This window comes from Tenrec ecaudatus, chromosome X, assembly GCF_050624435.1.
Source record: "Tenrec ecaudatus isolate mTenEca1 chromosome X, mTenEca1.hap1, whole genome shotgun sequence".
In the NCBI taxonomy this organism is placed as follows: domain Eukaryota; kingdom Metazoa; phylum Chordata; class Mammalia; order Afrosoricida; family Tenrecidae; genus Tenrec; species Tenrec ecaudatus.
The window spans coordinates 84,404,915-84,423,302 of record NC_134548.1 but is presented as its reverse complement, the minus strand read 5'-3'; the positions used below and the strand labels follow the sequence as shown (position 1 = coordinate 84,423,302).

The window sequence follows — 18,388 nt, the reverse complement described above, 5'->3', positions numbered from 1 at the left end:
CCCCTTTGGTCTCTGTGTTAATTCACATCCAGCATTTCCCACCGTAGACTTATACTCGAGTCAATCAGTTTTTCTCGTTTCCCAGGTAATAATTAGGTACCTCGGCTTATACTCGGTTCAACTTATATTCGAGTATATACGGTAATTCTAACAAAGCCTTTCCCTCCCACAGCACTTTATTTGATTCTGAGTCTCAACAGTTGTTTAGAATGGATTCTTTTCTAGTGTTCTATGTATAAGATCCTGTCATTTGTGAATAGAGAAAGCTTTATCTCTTTCCAATCTGGATAACTTTTTGATTTTTACATAATTGCTCTGCTCAAATATAACATTGAATATAGGTGATGAGAATGGTCATCTTGTCTAGTAGTAAAGCTTTCAATCTTTTACCAGTACATGTCATGTTAGCTTGTGTTTCTAAAAGATAAGATATATCAGTTTGAAGAAGCTCTCCAATGGGTTTTCCTTTATAAATATATTTTTGATTTTAAAAAAATAAATCTTGGATTACCCTTAGCTTATCTGTCATATTTGGAAAATGAATCTGCCTTTCCATAGGAATCACACGAAACTGAAAACCAAACCCATTGTCATCAAGTTTAATCCACCTCTTCAAGGCTAGTTATATAACTTATAATAAAAGGAAAACATTAAATCTCTACTAAGTTTTACAATTTAGTAAGAATATTTATATGTAATATTTCTCAGCTAATTTTGAAGTATCAGGCCAATAGAGGAATTACCTGGCCTTAAAATTATTAATTTTATTTTTCCAATGTATGTTTTCTTTCCTAAAGTTGTTTTCTCTGATTTAAGGCAATTGATGATAGTGAATTATTGCATTAATGACATATAATTGGGATCAAATAATATTTGCCCTATGTCTATACCTTTCTTTATTCAACATTATAATTCCTAACTTCATCTATATTGTAGAATGTGTCAGAATTTCAACCTAGAGCAAGGAAGGAGGAGACGGGAACCATTGTTTAGGAAGCAGTGAATTTTTGTTTATGGTGATGAGAAATTTAACAATTCTTTGTTCAATTTTTCTTTTTGTATGTCACCGAAGACTCGTAAGTTCATTTCAGTTCTATGCGCTCCACCCCTTACCTAGTCAGATCAATATTTAGATCTGAAGGATAAGGAATCTGGAAGTTGTTTTTTATTAATGGAGCGATTTTCATTTCATTTCTCTGTCTATCCCGTTAAACCCTGTCTTTTTTGAGTCTCGCTTACACGCCTATCCATCCTGTTTCCCTTTCCCCACCCCGGTCCCTGGCCTCTTCATATGTATCAAAGTCTTATTTTTTGGTGTATATGTTCAACTTTTTGAGGAACAGACAAATTGTTTTATTTTTTAATGTTTTTTTATTGTGATTTGGGTGAAGGTTTACACAACAGTTCATTTTTCTTAAATAGTTCCTACACATTTTGTTGCATCTTCTTTTTAACCACAGTCGTTACAATAAAGCATATCTTATCCCACCTCCTCCCAGTCTTTCCTATTTCCATTATCCTTTCTTTGTAAACCCTTTTGAACTTTGTGTAAAGATCTCAGATGATTAATTATTTTAAGGTGTATATACCTTTTAGTATTGGTGCTCCCGTACCCCCATAACTTTGTCTATATTTCAGGTGGAAACTGAGCAATGAGTATGAATTAGTTTTCAGACATGATGGATAAATAATTGCCATTCATCTTGGGAAGTCCCCCAGTCTCTACCCACTTTCAAGTGATAGACATGATTACTTTTGTCATAGAGAGTACCATTGTATCATAGTTTTCTGTCAACGAGGTTTTAGGCTGTTTACTGTTTTCCATTACAACAAGGAGTTCTCTGAAATATATTATTTCATGTAATTGTAGGCACTTATGAAATATTTCTTTACAATGAATTTCTAGAAATGTGAATAATAATTTAAAGGGCCTACACAGTTTAGATCTTGAAAAGATATTAATAAATTGACCTCCAAAAAATCAGATGCCCATTTAGGCTACATGAACAATAAGTAGGTAATAGAAATCATTTAGATCTCTTGTATAAAAGGGAATTTTTCCTTGTTGAAGACTTTAGCATTCAAAATAAATATGTATGGGTAAAGGGGAAAATCGGACAGTGTAAGATATGGAAAAATAATAATTTATAAATTACTTAATTTATAAATTATGAGATGAGGGAGGGGGTTAGGGAGGGAAGGGAAAAATGAGCAGATGATACCAAGGGCTCAAGTAGAAAGCAAATGTTTTGAGAATGATGATGGCAACAAATGTACATATGTTCTTGACACGATGTATGGTATGGATGGATTGTGAAAAGAGTTGAGTGAACCCCCAATAAAATGATTAACAAGAAAAAGGGGAAAAAAAGAAATATATAGCTTGTTAACAAATCGACATTTTGTTATTGAAACATTTTATTTGGTGTTCCATTAAGTTCTGGAGATTCGTTTTTTGCTAATGCCATCTTTGGAGTTTGGACTTCACTTCTATTGATTCTTGCTCATATACTATCACTTTTTTTCATTAAAAGATCATTTTCTTGGTGTTCTTACAACATTTGTAACAATCCATGCATCAATTGTATCATTTGTACATATGTTGCCATCATTATTTTCTAGACATTTACTTTCTGTTGAGCCTTTGGTGTCAGCTCTGTTCCCAGCCCCCTTGACCCCTTGATAAATTCTAAATTATTATTATATTCATATCTTAGACCCCCGTCTCCCTTCGCTCATAGTTTCTCTTGTCCATCCTTCTGGAGGGTGGGGTGGGTTATGTGTCGAGCATTGCTATCAGTTCCCTCTTCTTTCCCTCCTCTCCCCACTTGCCCCCTACCCATCTGATACTGCTAGTCCCATTCCTGTTCCTGAAGTCTGTGTGCTGTGAGCTCTTATTAGTTATCTGTACCTGTGTACATGCTCCGGTCTAGTCTGAAGTGAGAGGCAGCACTGCGATGATAATTGGGGCTGAGGAAGCCTTAAGGAACCAGAGGAATATTGGGTGTTTCACTGGTGCTTTACTGTGCCCTGGTTGACTCATCCCTTCCCTGTAACCTTGTGCGGCGGGGATGTCCCATTGTCTACAAAGGGGCTTTGGGTCTCTGCTCTGGCTCCCCCTGGTTCTCAACAATATGATTTCTTTTGTTTGTTTGTTATGGGTCTTCTGATGCCTGTTTCTGGGCCCGATGACACCTCATGATTGCACGCGGCTGGTGTGCTTCTTCCATGTGGGTTTGTTGTTTATCTGCTAGATGGCTGCTTGTTTAACTTTAAGCCTTTAAGACCTCAGACACTATATCTTTTAATAGCTGGGCACCATCTGCTTTCTTCACTACATTTGCTTGTGCATCCATTTTGTATTTAGCCATTGTGCCAGGAGGGTAAGCATCACAGAATGCCAGGTTGTTAGAACAAAGAGTACTTGTATTGAGGGAGGGAATGAGTAGAGGCCTGAGGTCTGTCCACTACCTCTGTGTATTGCTATATAAACGTATGTAGGTAGGCCAATACCTCTATTTTTATGAATCAGTGTATTTGTATATGTACACACCTATGCTTGTACCTCTATTCATAGCTTCCTAGCTCGTTCCTCTGTTTCCTTTTACCTTCCTCCTGCCCTAACATGTTGTGGTGTGCTCCAGTTAGGGGGCAACATGTCTTGAGCTGTTGTTGGCCCTACAGTCCTCTCTCTGCCTTAGCATTGCTGTGCAGGGATGTCATCTTCTGGGCTTGGTGTGTTGAGACCGTCCCTTTCATTATTCCCTCTTGGTTTGCTTTCATGTGGTTATGGTATGCCGGCCTCTCTCCCCAACCTGTAAGTTTACTGTTGCTCTCTGTCATACCGTATACTATCTCTTGAAGTGGTTGAATGCCTACTAGTTCTTTTTGGTTTGGTGGCCCTGTGTATTCTTTTCATCTTCTTTGAGTATGTCATGCATCATTCATTGTTTGCCAATCACATCTGTGGAGGTGCTATGCCCTACCCCTGAAGTCTGTTACTGGGATTCTTCTGGGAGCAACCGGAGTTTTAAAGGCTTGTCTTCAAACAAGCTGCCATCAGCTATCTAAGTTATGTGTCAGCTTACTCCACATAGAAGCACAGCAGTTTGTGTGATCCAAGGATTAGAAATAAATAAAACCCAATTCTGGAGTAAGGATTATTGGTAGAGCGTAAATTGTGAACATCTGATTTGAAGCAGGCTGAGAATGACTGTGGTAGCCCCAAATCCACTCACAGGTTCCCCACATGGATTAAGTGCCCCGTGAATCCCTTCTGACCATAGTCCAGAAATATAAATATCCCTGTTTTCAGACAGAGCACTATAAAATTGATTATCACAGATGTATTTAGATTAAAATGTAACACCTTCTCATTCAATTTCCCTTTTGAGTTATTTTAAAGTAGTTTTAGTTCCTAGTAGTTTCTGATTTCTATTTGAGCTTACTCTGTTTTGTTGTTGTTTGATTTTTTTTTTGGTTGTCTTTTTTAGGACTTTCTGTAGAAATCCAAGATAGCTAAATATATAGAGCTAGAAACTGGATTAATTATTACCTAGGGGTATGGCAGAAACCCTGGTGGTGTAGTGGGTATGCATTTGACTGCTAACTGCAAGGTTAGCACTTCGAAACTACCAGGTTCTCCATGGGAGTATGACAGGTCTTTCTACTCTTATAAACAGTTATAATAATGGAAACCCACAGGGGCAGTTTTACCCTGCTTATAGGGTCACTGTGATTTGAGCATTGGCTCCATGACAGTGAGGTTTTTTTGGAGGGGTGTAGCAGGAAAGATCAGAGGACATGGGGTCCTAGCAACACTGAGTACAAGAAAGAAGGAAATGTTCTGAAATTGATTGTGGTGATGATTGCACAACTTTTCTTCATGTAATTGAAGAATTAAGTTCTATGATATTTGAATTACTTGCCAATAAATATGTAAAATTTTAAGTAATGTATATTATACCACAAGCAAGTGGTATATTTTGACTTTTTCATTAAACAATTTTTAAAGAGGCTTACCATTTTGTGGACAAATGGAATGAATTGATTCTGAAATATTTCTGTGAACTTTTTGAAACTACTGTGCTTGTAATGTTTTCAAAATTAGTGTATGTATTTATTTGCAAAGAACTCTAGGTGGAAGATCTCTTAGAGCTTTAAAAATGTTCTCACCACACTTCATACCCATTTATCAGTTAATTTGTCCTTTAGTACTTAAAATTTTCTCCAGTAATAATAATTATGTACAGTAAGTTACATTGGGAAAACTGCCAGGCATATTGTATCTTTTATATTTTTTCTTACAATGTAATGTAAAAATTATCTTTTCATGGAGCTATAAATTGTTGTTCTTACTGCCTTGTAGTCAATTCCAACTACAGCAACTATGTAGGACAGAGTTAGAACTGCTTATTTTGACGTTCTGAGGCTGTAATTCATAAAATAGATGGCCTCATTTTTCATCCACAGACTGGGTGGTGGGTTGGAACCACTGAACTCGTAATTAGCAGCCTTTGATACTTGGTGCAGGATAATAATTAATACATGATAGCCTAATGTTTAAGTATATCTTCAGATATGGTTTGTCATTTATTAAAGGGGTTTTATTAAATTCTCCAAATCTGTTGGGAGTGATCTTTTATACCTTTAAGAGTATTTTTACTCTTGTATATTATTGTATACACAGAGGACCTTAGATATAATTTTTAAAACCAAAAAACAAACAAACATTGTCATTCATACTTCACTTTTGAGATACAATTATTGCTTGTTAGTGCAATTTTAACCAAATAGACCTATAAATAAAAGATTATTCTTACTATGGTATTGTCTTATTTTCCCACAAGTCCACCATTATAAACGAGTTTATTTACTCAAAACCATAACATTTTGTTTCATTATATAATGCTAAATGTTGTTTTCTTAACATTTTTTATAGGCCCTGACTTTGTTGTTTGCGATGAAGGTCATATACTAAAGAATGAAGCATCTGCTGTTTCAAAAGCTATGAATTCTATACGATCCAGGAGGAGGATTATTTTAACAGGAACGCCCCTTCAAAATAACCTAATTGAGTGTAAGTTACATATTTGTACCTCTACTGGAACATTGGCTTTGTTTTAGATACATTTTGATCACTTTACAATTCACCTTTTGCTAGTTCTTGGGTAGTCTGTAATTAAGATATACTTAATTAAGTCTGTTAGTCTTTTATGAAAAAAATAATTTTTAAGTGGGATAGGTTATAAATGTTAATGGTAAACCTCAGCCTAGATATTGCTATTGTGAATGTTCAAATATAAATATAGAATGCAAAATGTTTTAAAATTGTTTTACAAGTCTAACAATTGCTTTTTGAAAGTTCAAATACATATCATATTGCTACTCAGATGATATTATAAGAAATAAAAAGATATACATAAATATTTCAGGAAATAAGCATTGGGAGGAGATCTGTGTTTCCAAGGAATGATGAGTATGCTGAGGAGGAGTGATTTGTCTGTAATTAGTAATTTTATTCATTTCTGTATACATATGGTGACACTTAAGTAGGAACGCAAAAGCATTCAACCAATAAATAACACATAAAAATATTTCACTAAATCTTCCATTTGTTCTTTAGTAATAGCATTTTCTTAATTTGATGTCCTTTTTTTGGAATTCCTGTTATGTAAGCTTTTTTTATCACAACTTTATTTCATATTATCTGTTCCTGTTTTCTCCTATTTGGTTCTGTGGTTACACTTGTGAAAGTGTTATTTTACATTTTTATCCTATTTAACATAGGGAAATAGCACTTTTAAGGACTTCTAGAATTGAGTTAGGATTACTTTAGGATAGTAGTTTATTAACTAATGTATTATTTTAGGATAGTAGCTTATTAACTAATTTTATTGTGTTGATTCCTCATCTAAGTTCATTTCATATGTTATCTTCACTGACCTTTACAGTATGGTTATAATTAATGTACGCTTGCCTTTTAGTTAATATTTGCTATGAATAATAATATACAATGCATTTAGTGTTTTTATAGTGATGATTTTTCTTGTTTCTTACCTGGTTTAGGCAATTCACTTACTTTGTAGCATAGTCATTTCTTTTAAGGCAGGTTTTTAAAAGGAGCAATCCATCCGAAAAAATATTTCTGAGCCATTTTGAATATTGGCATTAATGAATTAATGTCTTCTCTTTTAGATCATTGCATGGTTAATTTTATCAAGGAAAATTTGCTTGGATCCATTAAGGAGTTCAGGAACAGATTTATAAATCCAATCCAAAATGGTCAATGTGCCGATTCTACCATGGTAGATGTCAGAGTGATGAAAAAACGTGCTCATATTCTGTATGAGATGTTAGCTGGATGTGTTCAGGTATAAATATGTTCAATTGTCGTAAAACACTGTTAGTTTCTAATATTGTGATACTGAAATACTTCTGAATTTAAACTTGAAATGGTTTATATTTTCTTTCCCTTATTTTTGGTTTTATACTTAAATCCCTTATATTGTGGTTAAAATTACTCTGCATTGAACTTAAAAATTTTAAAATAACATTCTGAAATTAGAGCATGATTGATTAATTCATTTGCCAGATATATGGATTCACATTTTAATTAATGTTTTGGTTTTCTTCACACTTAAGAGATTATGTTTGAGGAAAAGCCAGCTATTATGTTTAAGAATGCCCCATGGTCACTACTCTAGTCTAGTGTTAAGAACCTTATTTATTTTAAATGTTGGTAGAAAAGGCCAGGATGAATTAGCAAATATCCATTTTTTAGGAAATCCTAAAGAATTAGTTTGTTAAGTAGGAATCTTCAGTGAATGTACATTAATTCACAGATCAGTATGTAAAGCAGTGAATACATTTGAAAATCTGTATGTCTTCTGATACTAGACTACTAATTGTAGACACAAACATGTATCAAATAAAGTAGGCTGTTTTTTATGCTGTATAAAATGATATCATATAAAACAAAGTCATCCTATTTTATCAAAATGCCCACAAATACTAATAAAATCTGTGCCTCGAGTACTGCTGCACTTTAAAGAGTGTCTGTTTAATGCAATTATTTGTGCTCGTTATTTTTTCTGTAGGGTAGAATTATTTTACGAGTGCTTACACGTGGTTTAGGGAGCCTTGGGAGCGTAGTGGTTACAGGTTGGGCTATCATCAGCAAGGTCAGCTGATTGAAGCCATCAGCCACTCCTGGGGAGAAAGGGGCTAACTACTCCCATAAAGTTACAGCCTTGGAAACTTACAGGGACAGTTCTACCTTGTCTCATAGGTTCATTTTGAATTGGCATTGACTCGATGGCAATGAGTTTAGTTTTTTATACACTTTTTTTGGGGGGTCACAATTGGAGCTGTATTCATGTTGATCATATCTATTATCCATGTGCATATTGGCATATTTTATAGAAAGGGCAACCAGATTTTACAATATGTTTCACTATATGGTTAAAGCCAGTCTTTGCCTGGCTTTACTGACTGCATTCTCTTAAATGTCTCCATTATTTATTCATTTACAAGGGCTTCAGGAAGTTCGTGGAATTAAGAGATAATGGAATATTCCCACAAACTTTTTTCATGTTCCTTTATATATCTTTTAGTTATAAGCCATGAGAATTCTTAGAGCAGATGATTACTGTCATTTACTAATTTTTATTATCTTTCTTGTTAATTATAGAGGAAAGATTATACAGCATTAACAAAGTTCTTGCCCCCCAAACATGAATATGTGTTAGCTGTGAGAATGACTTCTATTCAATGCAAGCTCTATCAGTACTACTTAGATCACCTAACAGGTAACAAATATACACAGTTTTATATAGCTTTATCTATAAGTAATATTTTCCCCTAAAGAATGTTGTCTAGTTAATTTCATTTATCATGTTCCTTTATCATTTTCATGTTAACAACATAGATATGCTGATTTCTGTAAAAGCACAAGGTATTTTCAATTAAAAAAATCTCATGCTGTTAAAAGAAAATTTAAAATCAAGGAATGTTGTCAGCAGTTTTCAAGTTGCTCCCAACTCATGAAGACTCATACACAATTAAATACCTTCCAGTCTTGCATTATTCTCTTAAGTATGTTGCTGATGGAATGGTTTTCATAGCTTATTTTTGGCACATGATTGACAGACCTTTCATATTAGTTTTCCTTAGTCTGGAAACTCCACTGAAACCTGTTCAGCACCATACATAACGATACATAAGCCACTACTGAAAAGCAGATGGTGACTGTGCAGGAGTTGTATTGGCCGTGAATCAAACTTGTTTTAAGTCAGGGAATTAACTGGTTTAATGATTTAATGACCTTAATATGCTGACCTTTTATTTGAGAAAAATTGTAACTGTGAATATATCACTAAAATAAATTTATACAAACTTGCTGTGTGTTTAAAAACAACAAGCAACAACTTCAGCCACATTATTAATAGAAGACATGTAAATTAAGTCCTTGAGCTCATTTCTCAATAAATCAGCAAATATTATGTAAATAGGATAAAAGCAGGGTACAAGACAGGGCCTATTAAATATTCCCTATTTTATTGTGAAAATACACAGAAATGATCGGAAATTTAACCCTCCTCCACACACACACACCTCATTTACACTTGAAAATTCATTTTTAAAAACTGATGATCTGAGATGCAAATCCCCATTAAATTTACAATTAAATATTATTTTTAAAGTGAAAACGAAAACATGGTTTGATGAGCCATAAAATTAATTTCTCTTCAACACAGAAGGTTTCTTTGATTTTGTAGCAGTACTATTTATTTTACTCAATGTATTATGTACTTATTTTTGTTTTAATAACTTGGTCATACAGTGGTTGTTCATTTGTGATCGTCTCATTTCAGTTAATGTAATATCTCGCAGATTCATCCGCTTTATATTTCGAGTAATCATCTGTTTTCCTTAGGGCTGCATAGCATTCCATTGTGTTTATATACTTCAATTTATTTCCATTCATCAATTGATAGGCATCTCGTTTTCTTTTTTTCATCTTTTATAGTTATTGTGAATAATGCTGCAATGAACATAAGTGTGCATATGCTTTTTTTCCTCCGCTACTTTTACATCTCTAGGAAAGGGTTGTATGTTAATTCTACATTTAACTTTTTGAAGAATCACAAAATTATTTTCCATAGCTCTTGTACCATTTTACAATTCCATCAAGAATGGATGATGGTTCGGATTGTATACTTCCTCTTTAGCACCTTTTGCTCTGTGTGTGTGTGTGTGTGTGTGTGTGTGTGTGTGTGTGTGTGTGTGTGTAATCCATCTCAGTGGTTCTGAAGTGATAACTCGGTGATATTTTATTTGGATTTCTCTGATTTCCCCCCTCAATCACTAGTAATAATGGAAAGGTCTCTGTGGGCGCAATGCATATGCTCTACTGCTAACTGAAAGATGGCTGTTTAAGCCCATCAGTGTCTCTGAGGGGGAAACATGGCGATACACTGCTGTAGAGTTCACAGCCTAGGTAAAACTGACGAGGCTCTTCTACTCTGTTATGTAACATTACTATTAGAGTCAACTCATCAGCATAAACAAACAAAAATGATGTTGAACATCTTTTCATGTGCTTTTTTGGCCATTTATAGTTCTTTTTGGAAAAATGACTACTCAAAGTTCTTTATTGGGAGATGTGCCTTTTTTGTTAGTTAATTGTAGTAAATCTTTATATATACTGTATAATTAACCTTTTATCTATATGCTTCTAAAATATTTTTCCCATTCTGTAGTTTATTTCTTAATATCCTTAATAAAATCTTTTGGTGCATCGACTTTTATTATTTTGATGAAGTCAGTGTATCTTTTTTTCTTTTTTACTTAGGCTTTTAGTGTTGTATCTGAGAATTGATTGATTAATTTCAAGTCTATGAGTATTTACCCTTGTGTTTTTTTGTAAGTCAGTGGTTCTCAACCTTCCGAATGCTGCGACCCTTTAATACAGTTTCTCATGGTGTGGTGACCCAACCATAACATTATTTTCATTGCTACTCCATAACTGTAATTTTGCTACTGTTAGGACCCGCAGACCCCTGTGAAAGGGTCATTTGACCCCCAAAGGGGTCGCAACTCACAAGTTGAGAACTGCTGTTCTTATTGGTTAATGGTGTTCTCCCTTATAGTTTGGTTGCTTATCTATTTTAAGTTAATTTTGCATGTGTTGGGAGCTGTGGCTCCAACTACAGTCTTTTGAATAGGAATTTTTAGTTGCCCCAATACTATTAGTTGAAGAGGCCATTCTTTCCCTTGAAATGAACTTGGCATCTTTGTCAAAAACTCATTGTTTCTAGATGAATACATTTAGTTCTGGACTCAGAATTTTGATCAGTTTGTCTATATTTTTGTATTTGTATGCTGTTGTGTGACTGTTTTGATTACTATACATTTATGATTTATTTTGACATTGAGAAATAAGTCTTAATTTTTCTTATTCAACATCTCTTGGCTATTCAGGAAGCCATGCAGTTTCACATGAACTTAAAAATTGTCATTTTCATTTAGGGGGAAGAAAAGTCATGGGAATTCTCACAGAATTGTGTTGAATCTATAGATTGCTTTTGCAGTATTGGCATTTTAATAATATTGTTTTGTGATCCATTTACACAGTACTTCTTTTGTACAATTTTGTTTTTTATAGCATAAATTACAGATCTAATTAGGTAACCAAATGTATCCATTCAATGAAAGGTACCTTGTAGTTTTATTTTATTGGGGGCTCTTACAACTCTTGTTACAAACCATACATCAATTGTATCTGACATAGTTGTACATATATTCCATTGTTCTTTTCTAGACATTTACTCTCCATTGAGCTCTTGTAATCATCTCCTCATTTTTTTCCTCCTTCCCACCCCCACCCCTCGTGGCCCCCTGATAGACTGTAGATTGTTATTTTCAAATCTCAGTCTGACTGCCATCTCCCTTCCCCTCTGGTTTCTGTTTTTCTTCCCCCTGGCTGGGTGTGGTTATATGCCATTCATTGTGATCGGTGCTCCCCTCACTTAATACCTCTCTCCCCCCCGCCCCCTTTTGGTGTCGCTATTCCCATTCCTGTTCCTGGGTTGCATGTGTTGAGTTTTATCTCTTGCCTATATCTATGTACATGCTTCCGTCTAGTCTAGATTGGGAGGTGGCATTGAGCTTGTGATAGCTGTGGGGGCGGTGTGTGTGTGTGTGTGTGTGTGTGTGTGTGTAGGCCTCCAGGAAACAGGTGTACTGTGTGACCCATTAGTGCTCTACTGTACCCTGATTGACTTACCCCTGTGACCCCTTTGTGGGCGATGCTCCATTGTCCAAAAATGGACTTTGGGTCTCTACTCCAACCCCCCTCCATTGTCATCAATGCATTTTTGTTTGTTTGTTTACTGTTTGTTGTGAATCTTCTGATGCCTATTGCCCAGTCTCGACACCTCACGATCACACAGACTGGTGCGCTTCCTCCATGTAGGTTTGTTGCTTTACTGTTGGATGGCCACTTGTTTAACTTAGCCGGGCACCATCCGCTGTCTTCACACCTTGTAGTTTTAAAATAGGACCTTCTGGATCTATTTTTAAATACTTTCTAAGTAGTCAAAGATACTAGATATAGTAATTTAATAATTTTTATTAAAGTTTTATATAACAGAAAATACTAGTGTTTTCAAATATAAGAGAATCAGTTGTTTTTAGGCTGTAGAAAATATTAATTACTGATACATATTTTTAAATGTTTCTTTTAGAAATTTACTTACTTTCCCCTAATAGTTTTATTGTGATATACTTCACATATCATATACGTTATAGTTCATTTTTATTTTATTTAAAAAATATTTTATTTTCCACTTTAAGAGTTGTATATATTACCATAATCAGTTATAGTGTATCTTCCCCTGTCCTGTATTCATTATTTGCTCCCTATTTCCCCACAGCCCCTCCCCCCCATGTCCCCAATATATTACATCAATGATTGTCTCTATACATCCCTCATTAACAAGGTGACATTTGAAAAAGCAACAAAAGCAACAAAAACTCGTGTGTGTGTGTGTGTGTGTGTGTGTGTGTAGAAAGAGAGAGAAGAAAAAGACCACTGGCAGTATTAAACTAAACCAGAAAGAAAACCTCTGTTGAGAAACAAGCAATACGTACTTAAACCTAGAACAGATTTAAAATGGGTCAGGAGGGACATACATTGAACAGGTATCATATTGTACTATAGTTTCATCTACCATGATCAAGTTTGCAATAATATTTGTCTGAGAGAAAGGCTAACTAAATCCAATGACTGCTAATTCCACAGTTTTTGAGTGGCCATCATTTGTTTATTCTCACACGAGGGCATTTTGGTCTTAAGTCCAAGGGTTATAAGTAATTTTCAGATAAAGTTCAATTCCTTCAGTGGGGTTTCCACATCATGTCCTTTTTGTATGGTGTTTGCGGAATAAATATGTTCCCCCAAAAGGACAATCTGAGATCACCGTAGTACATAGCCCATGGTGTGGTTCACCGAGGTTTGCCCAGAAAGTAGTCAAAAGTGTCTAGCCAGTATCAGAGCACCGGCATTATTCTCCCATTGGGTTCTCTATAATTATTGTTGAGGATCCCTTCCTGGTATGAGGTTGCACCTCCTCATTTACTCACTGTCAGGAGTATGAATGCCTCCTCTAACATCTAGTTGGTCCCTTCCCTTCATTGACTTGACTTTCCAGTAAGGTCCTTTTCTCATTTCTGTGGAGTAAATGTTGATTTGGATTTTATCTCACTATTGAATGACATCAAGTGGATAGTCTTCTCCCTTTTACCACTTCTTGAAGGAGTGACCCCCAACTGAAGTGAGGTCATCTCTTTTGAGGTGGTTCTTAAGCTGTGTATATAAGAGGGATGATGCATGTAGTTTAAGGATGGTAGGCCGACTCTATCCATTTGTTTGGGAATTCGTCTCTAAAATTTATATATTTGGTGTTTTTCCTTATAGTAATGGGCTCGTACAGTATTTGTCCTTGTGTTATTAACTAACTTCAGTCAGCACAGTGGCTTCTCTGTTCTTCTGTGGTATAGGATGTTCTGTGCTTTCATCGCCTTTTTAGGCACACCCAGTATTCAGCTGTGTGTATGTATTGTTCTTCTATGGCCATTGTTGGACATTTGCTCTTCTAGTTTTGTGCTACTATGAACTGTGCTGTAATAGACATGGAAAAGCATACATCCACTTTTGTTTTGTCTGTAATTTCTTTTGTATTTTTAAAAATTACTTTATTTGTAATGTAGCAGGGACTACATCGGATATTTTTCTCAAGTGGCAAATGAGGCAAAAGATAACATTTCTCTATAATTCCTAATGAGAATCTCGAAATCACCTGTCTTTTGGAGGATTCAATTTCCTTTTTTTTTGCATGTATAGAGGGACATTTATGTCAAGAAAATGGCTCTCAGTGTTGAGGAAGAGGGCAAGTCCAATTCAGGGCAGCTTCCAAGTCTGTAACTAGGGATGTTAGGCTGGAGGCATCTGCTAATTTGAAGCTGGGAGCTAATGAACTCAAGTCCGAAGACCACAGGCTGCCGGTTGCAGAGATGTATAAGTCCAAGGTTAGCAGGCCAGGCTTCTGGCTGCAGAGGCTAATGAATCCAATATTGGCAGGTCAGGTGGCAGGCTGCTGCTAACTCCCAGGATCAGCAGGTGATAGGGCAGGCTGCTGGCTCAAATCCAAAGAGCCAGAGGTCAATGGCCCAGATGCAGGATCCAGACCCAGCAAAAAGCTCAGGATTCACTTTCTTATGACGTCTGTGATACTGCCCATGAGGATACCAATGGTGCTTTGTAGTAAAGAACATTTTGCTAAGTTGTTCTATCATAGGTCCTTGTTCAAGGGGCTGATCTTTCACTTCCAATCTACTTTTAAGCACATGTGTTTCTTCACTGTTATGTACAGGATCTAGCTGAGGAATAGGTTTTGCATGTTCATATGGAATGTCCACAGAACGGTGGTAGCATTCTGTTGTCCTGCCATCTGATGTCAAATCAAGCTCTACCTTGCAATTATAGTCATTTGGGAGAGGTGGTGTAGATTGATGATAAACACTGTATAAAACTCCATTTCGAATTGATAAGAAATGTTTCGGGGCAGTTCTGTTTGACAGTGCCCATGTTGCTTTTGCTACTGCCATGGTGGACCAAGATGTGTGTATTAGATGGTATGGCAAACGATGTTAGCAGAGAAACTGTTTGAAACACCTGCTTCCAGGCACATCTATTTTCTTCCCTTGACGGGTCCTCACGGGGAAACCACCATGTTGTCTCCCATCAGCCTTGTCTCTAATTTTTCTGTGGTACATGCCCATTAGTGGTATTAATGGATCCGATAACTAACGGGACTCTGTTGACAGGCATTGGTGCTCTTTCACTTTAAGAAACTAGTGTCTGCTTTTCTTTATGTTGGGAATTTCACTGTCAAGGAAGTGTAGGATAGCCCTTCTCAGATGGTTTGTGTGGAGCCCTTCTCATGCTTGTTTTTTTCATGCCCATCTTCTCCCTGTCTTCTAAGATAGTTTTTTGAAGAGTTGCAAACTCCAACCAAACCCACTGCCATTGAGTCAATGCTGACTCATAGCGACCCCTTGTGAGTTTCTGAGACCACAACTGTTTACAGAAGTAGAAAGCGCCGTCTTTCATCTGTGGAGCTTCTGGTGGTGGTTTCAAAGTGCTGACCATGAGCATCACAGTCCAACGCAAAACCGCTCTACCACCAGGGCTCCTTTTACGAGAGCTATATATTAGCAAATATGTTGACGGTACTATGGTGTTCGATGTTCGTTGATGGGAATAAAATTTCTGAGGGACTATGTGTCAAGCTTCTCATGTATAAAAATTATAATTCCTAAATCATTAATGGTGCCATGAATCACCCAGTTTTGCAGTTTGAGGTTTTCTGCCCTAAATGAGGTAAACATTGAAAAGGAGGGGTGGGAATACAATACCCTCACTTAAACTACCTCTCTGAAAAAAAACTTCCTAGAAGCCAAATGTGTTATAATAAAGGCCACACTCTTAATTTTTAGTACAAACCATCACAATATTTCTCCTGTATTTGACCTACGTATTAGAATCTTCTTCAAGGAGACATCCTTGGTTTTTAGCACTTTAAAGACATTGATTGTAGCAGATTTTCCCACTCTAATATGTGTTTGATTTATCTGTCACTTTCATAAGTGTTGTGCATCTAAGAACATCTCCTCTTCAATCAACTATTTTGTCATTGAACAATTCACATTTATGGCAATAGTAAAAAACATTTTTCTGAGTATTTGGCACATTATCATTTTTCTCCGGTTGTTATAAAATGCGAAGTGAGAGCCATGCAGGCTATGATTGTTATGTTGATGTGTCAACATGGCTGGGCCATCATTCTCAATGGTTTGGCAGTTAGACCATTATATAATTTGACAACTATCCCATTATGTAGTTACTTTCCATTTTAAAATCTGATATGGTCATCCTTCATTTTGGAATGCTAACGATTTTTGCATAATGTTCTATTACTTGGAACATAACCATGTCCTTACGTTACATGTGGGTATAAATTACATAATTGGCAGTTTCAATATTTTCTTCATTTAGTATGATATTACTTCTTGGTCCAGATGTATGAGTATTTTTGTTTGTTGAAGTATAATTTATACTGAAGGTTCTAGTCTTTAATCTTCATCAGTAAGTCTTTTAATGTCTCTTTGAACACCTTATATTCTTTTAAAAGCTGCACATTTTGTAAAGAATATGGAAGATGTACTGATGCACTTGAATTATGTGTAGGTGAAGAATATGGATTATGCCATGAATTGAAAGAAGGATGAACTAGTCTGTCTTGGAAGCAGTGCCGTAAGAATGCCCTTATAAGAGAAGATGGCAAAGACTTCTTACACCTACTTTGGACAGCCTATCTAGAGGGGAACAGTCCATAGAGAAAGGTCTTGTTAAAGCAGAGGGCTATTGAAAAAGCAGAAGACCCTTAATAAGATGAATTAACAGTCAGGGGCTTCAAGAATAGTGTCAAAGATAGCCACAATTATGAGGATGATGAATAAAGGGCAGTGTTTTGTTCTGTATGGCTGCTTTTAGTCAGAACTGACTGGACAGCACATAATATTACAACAACATTAGAATCACAGAGAGTTTATGTGCTACAATATCTCGTTTGTAGTTTTTTTTTACTTTATTTTTTAACATTTTATTAGGGACTCATACAACTCTTATCACAATCCATGCATAAATCAATTGTATAAAGCACATCTGTACATTCTTTGCCCTAATCACTTTCAAAGCATTTGCTCTCTACTTAAGCCCTTTGCATCAAGTCCTGTTTTCCCCCTCGCTCCCCGCTCCCCGTTCCCTCATGAGCCCTTGATAATTTGTACATTATTATTTTGTCATATTGTGCGTTTGTCGTTTTTTTAAGGAGAAAGTTTTTTGTATTTCCTGAACTTTTTTCTATAAGTGCCATTAGCTTACTATTTTTTCAAGGTACCAAAATTTAATATTTACTTTAAACTCTTTATTAACTACAATATACTCTCAAATTATTCATCCCAAAATGAATTTCTCTCTTGGTTAAGAAATTCCCATCTAGTAGTTGTGCCTTTATTCATAATTCTGGTATTGTTTTTTGAGATTATACATAGCTCTACACATAACAATTTAGCAGTTTGTAGGTGTACCATTTAGGGAGTGAATATATTCTTCACGTTGTATAAAGAATTTCACCCTTCTTCATTGTTCCTCCTAAGGTACTTATCTTTTGAGTTTCTCTTGTCAATTTGATTCCCAAAGAATTTTTTAAAAGTACATACTGCACAAGGCACAAACTTTACTAGTTAACCTATTGCTTGATTTTAAAAAGGGTTCAGGGGATATTTTTGCTTTAAGGTTTAATGATATCTTAGGTCAAGAGGTTCAGGTGTTCATCTAGAAAGTCTGAAATCCATGAGAATTTGAAATACTGTTCTTCATTTTCCCCCTTGTGATGAGGATTCTTCTATAGGTCTTTGTTCAGAATGTTCAGTAATAAATATGAGTATCTTGGTACCGTCCAATTCTTGTGTTCTCATGCTACTGGAAGGGAGTTGCGCAGGGTGGCTAGTAGCCATACATTTGCTCTCCTTTTGTTCCTTACTCTCCGTATTTCTTTGTTGTGCCATGTTAACAAAGGTCAATTATTGTGCCTTAGATGACTGTGTGTGAAATTTTACGAACCAAGGCACAATGCAGTGAAGTAGAGGTTAGGACAAGAGTACTAAGCTTATTTATTAGGCCATTCAACTGGGATGTTCCATGAAAACATGACCCTAAACTTCCAAAGAAACAGCAGATCAATATTAACTTTATTAGTGC

At 35.7% G+C, this 18,388-nt stretch overlaps 1 protein-coding gene and 1 pseudogene across 5 annotated transcripts in view; one reads left to right on the top strand and one right to left on the bottom strand.

Moving 5' to 3' along the window:
* Window positions 1–18,388, top strand: part of ATRX (ATRX chromatin remodeler) — a 241,168-nt gene that overhangs the window by 131,894 nt on the left and 90,886 nt on the right. For all 5 annotated transcript variants that reach the window (XM_075539142.1, XM_075539143.1, XM_075539141.1 and 2 more), the window contains 3 exons: window positions 5,942–6,079; window positions 7,198–7,373; window positions 8,693–8,810. In XM_075539142.1, the coding sequence (XP_075395257.1) occupies window positions 5,942–6,079; window positions 7,198–7,373; window positions 8,693–8,810 (432 nt within the window). The remainder of the gene's footprint in view (window positions 1–5,941; window positions 6,080–7,197; window positions 7,374–8,692; window positions 8,811–18,388) is intronic.
* Window positions 8,887–15,171, bottom strand: LOC142434702 (large ribosomal subunit protein mL42 pseudogene; annotated as a pseudogene).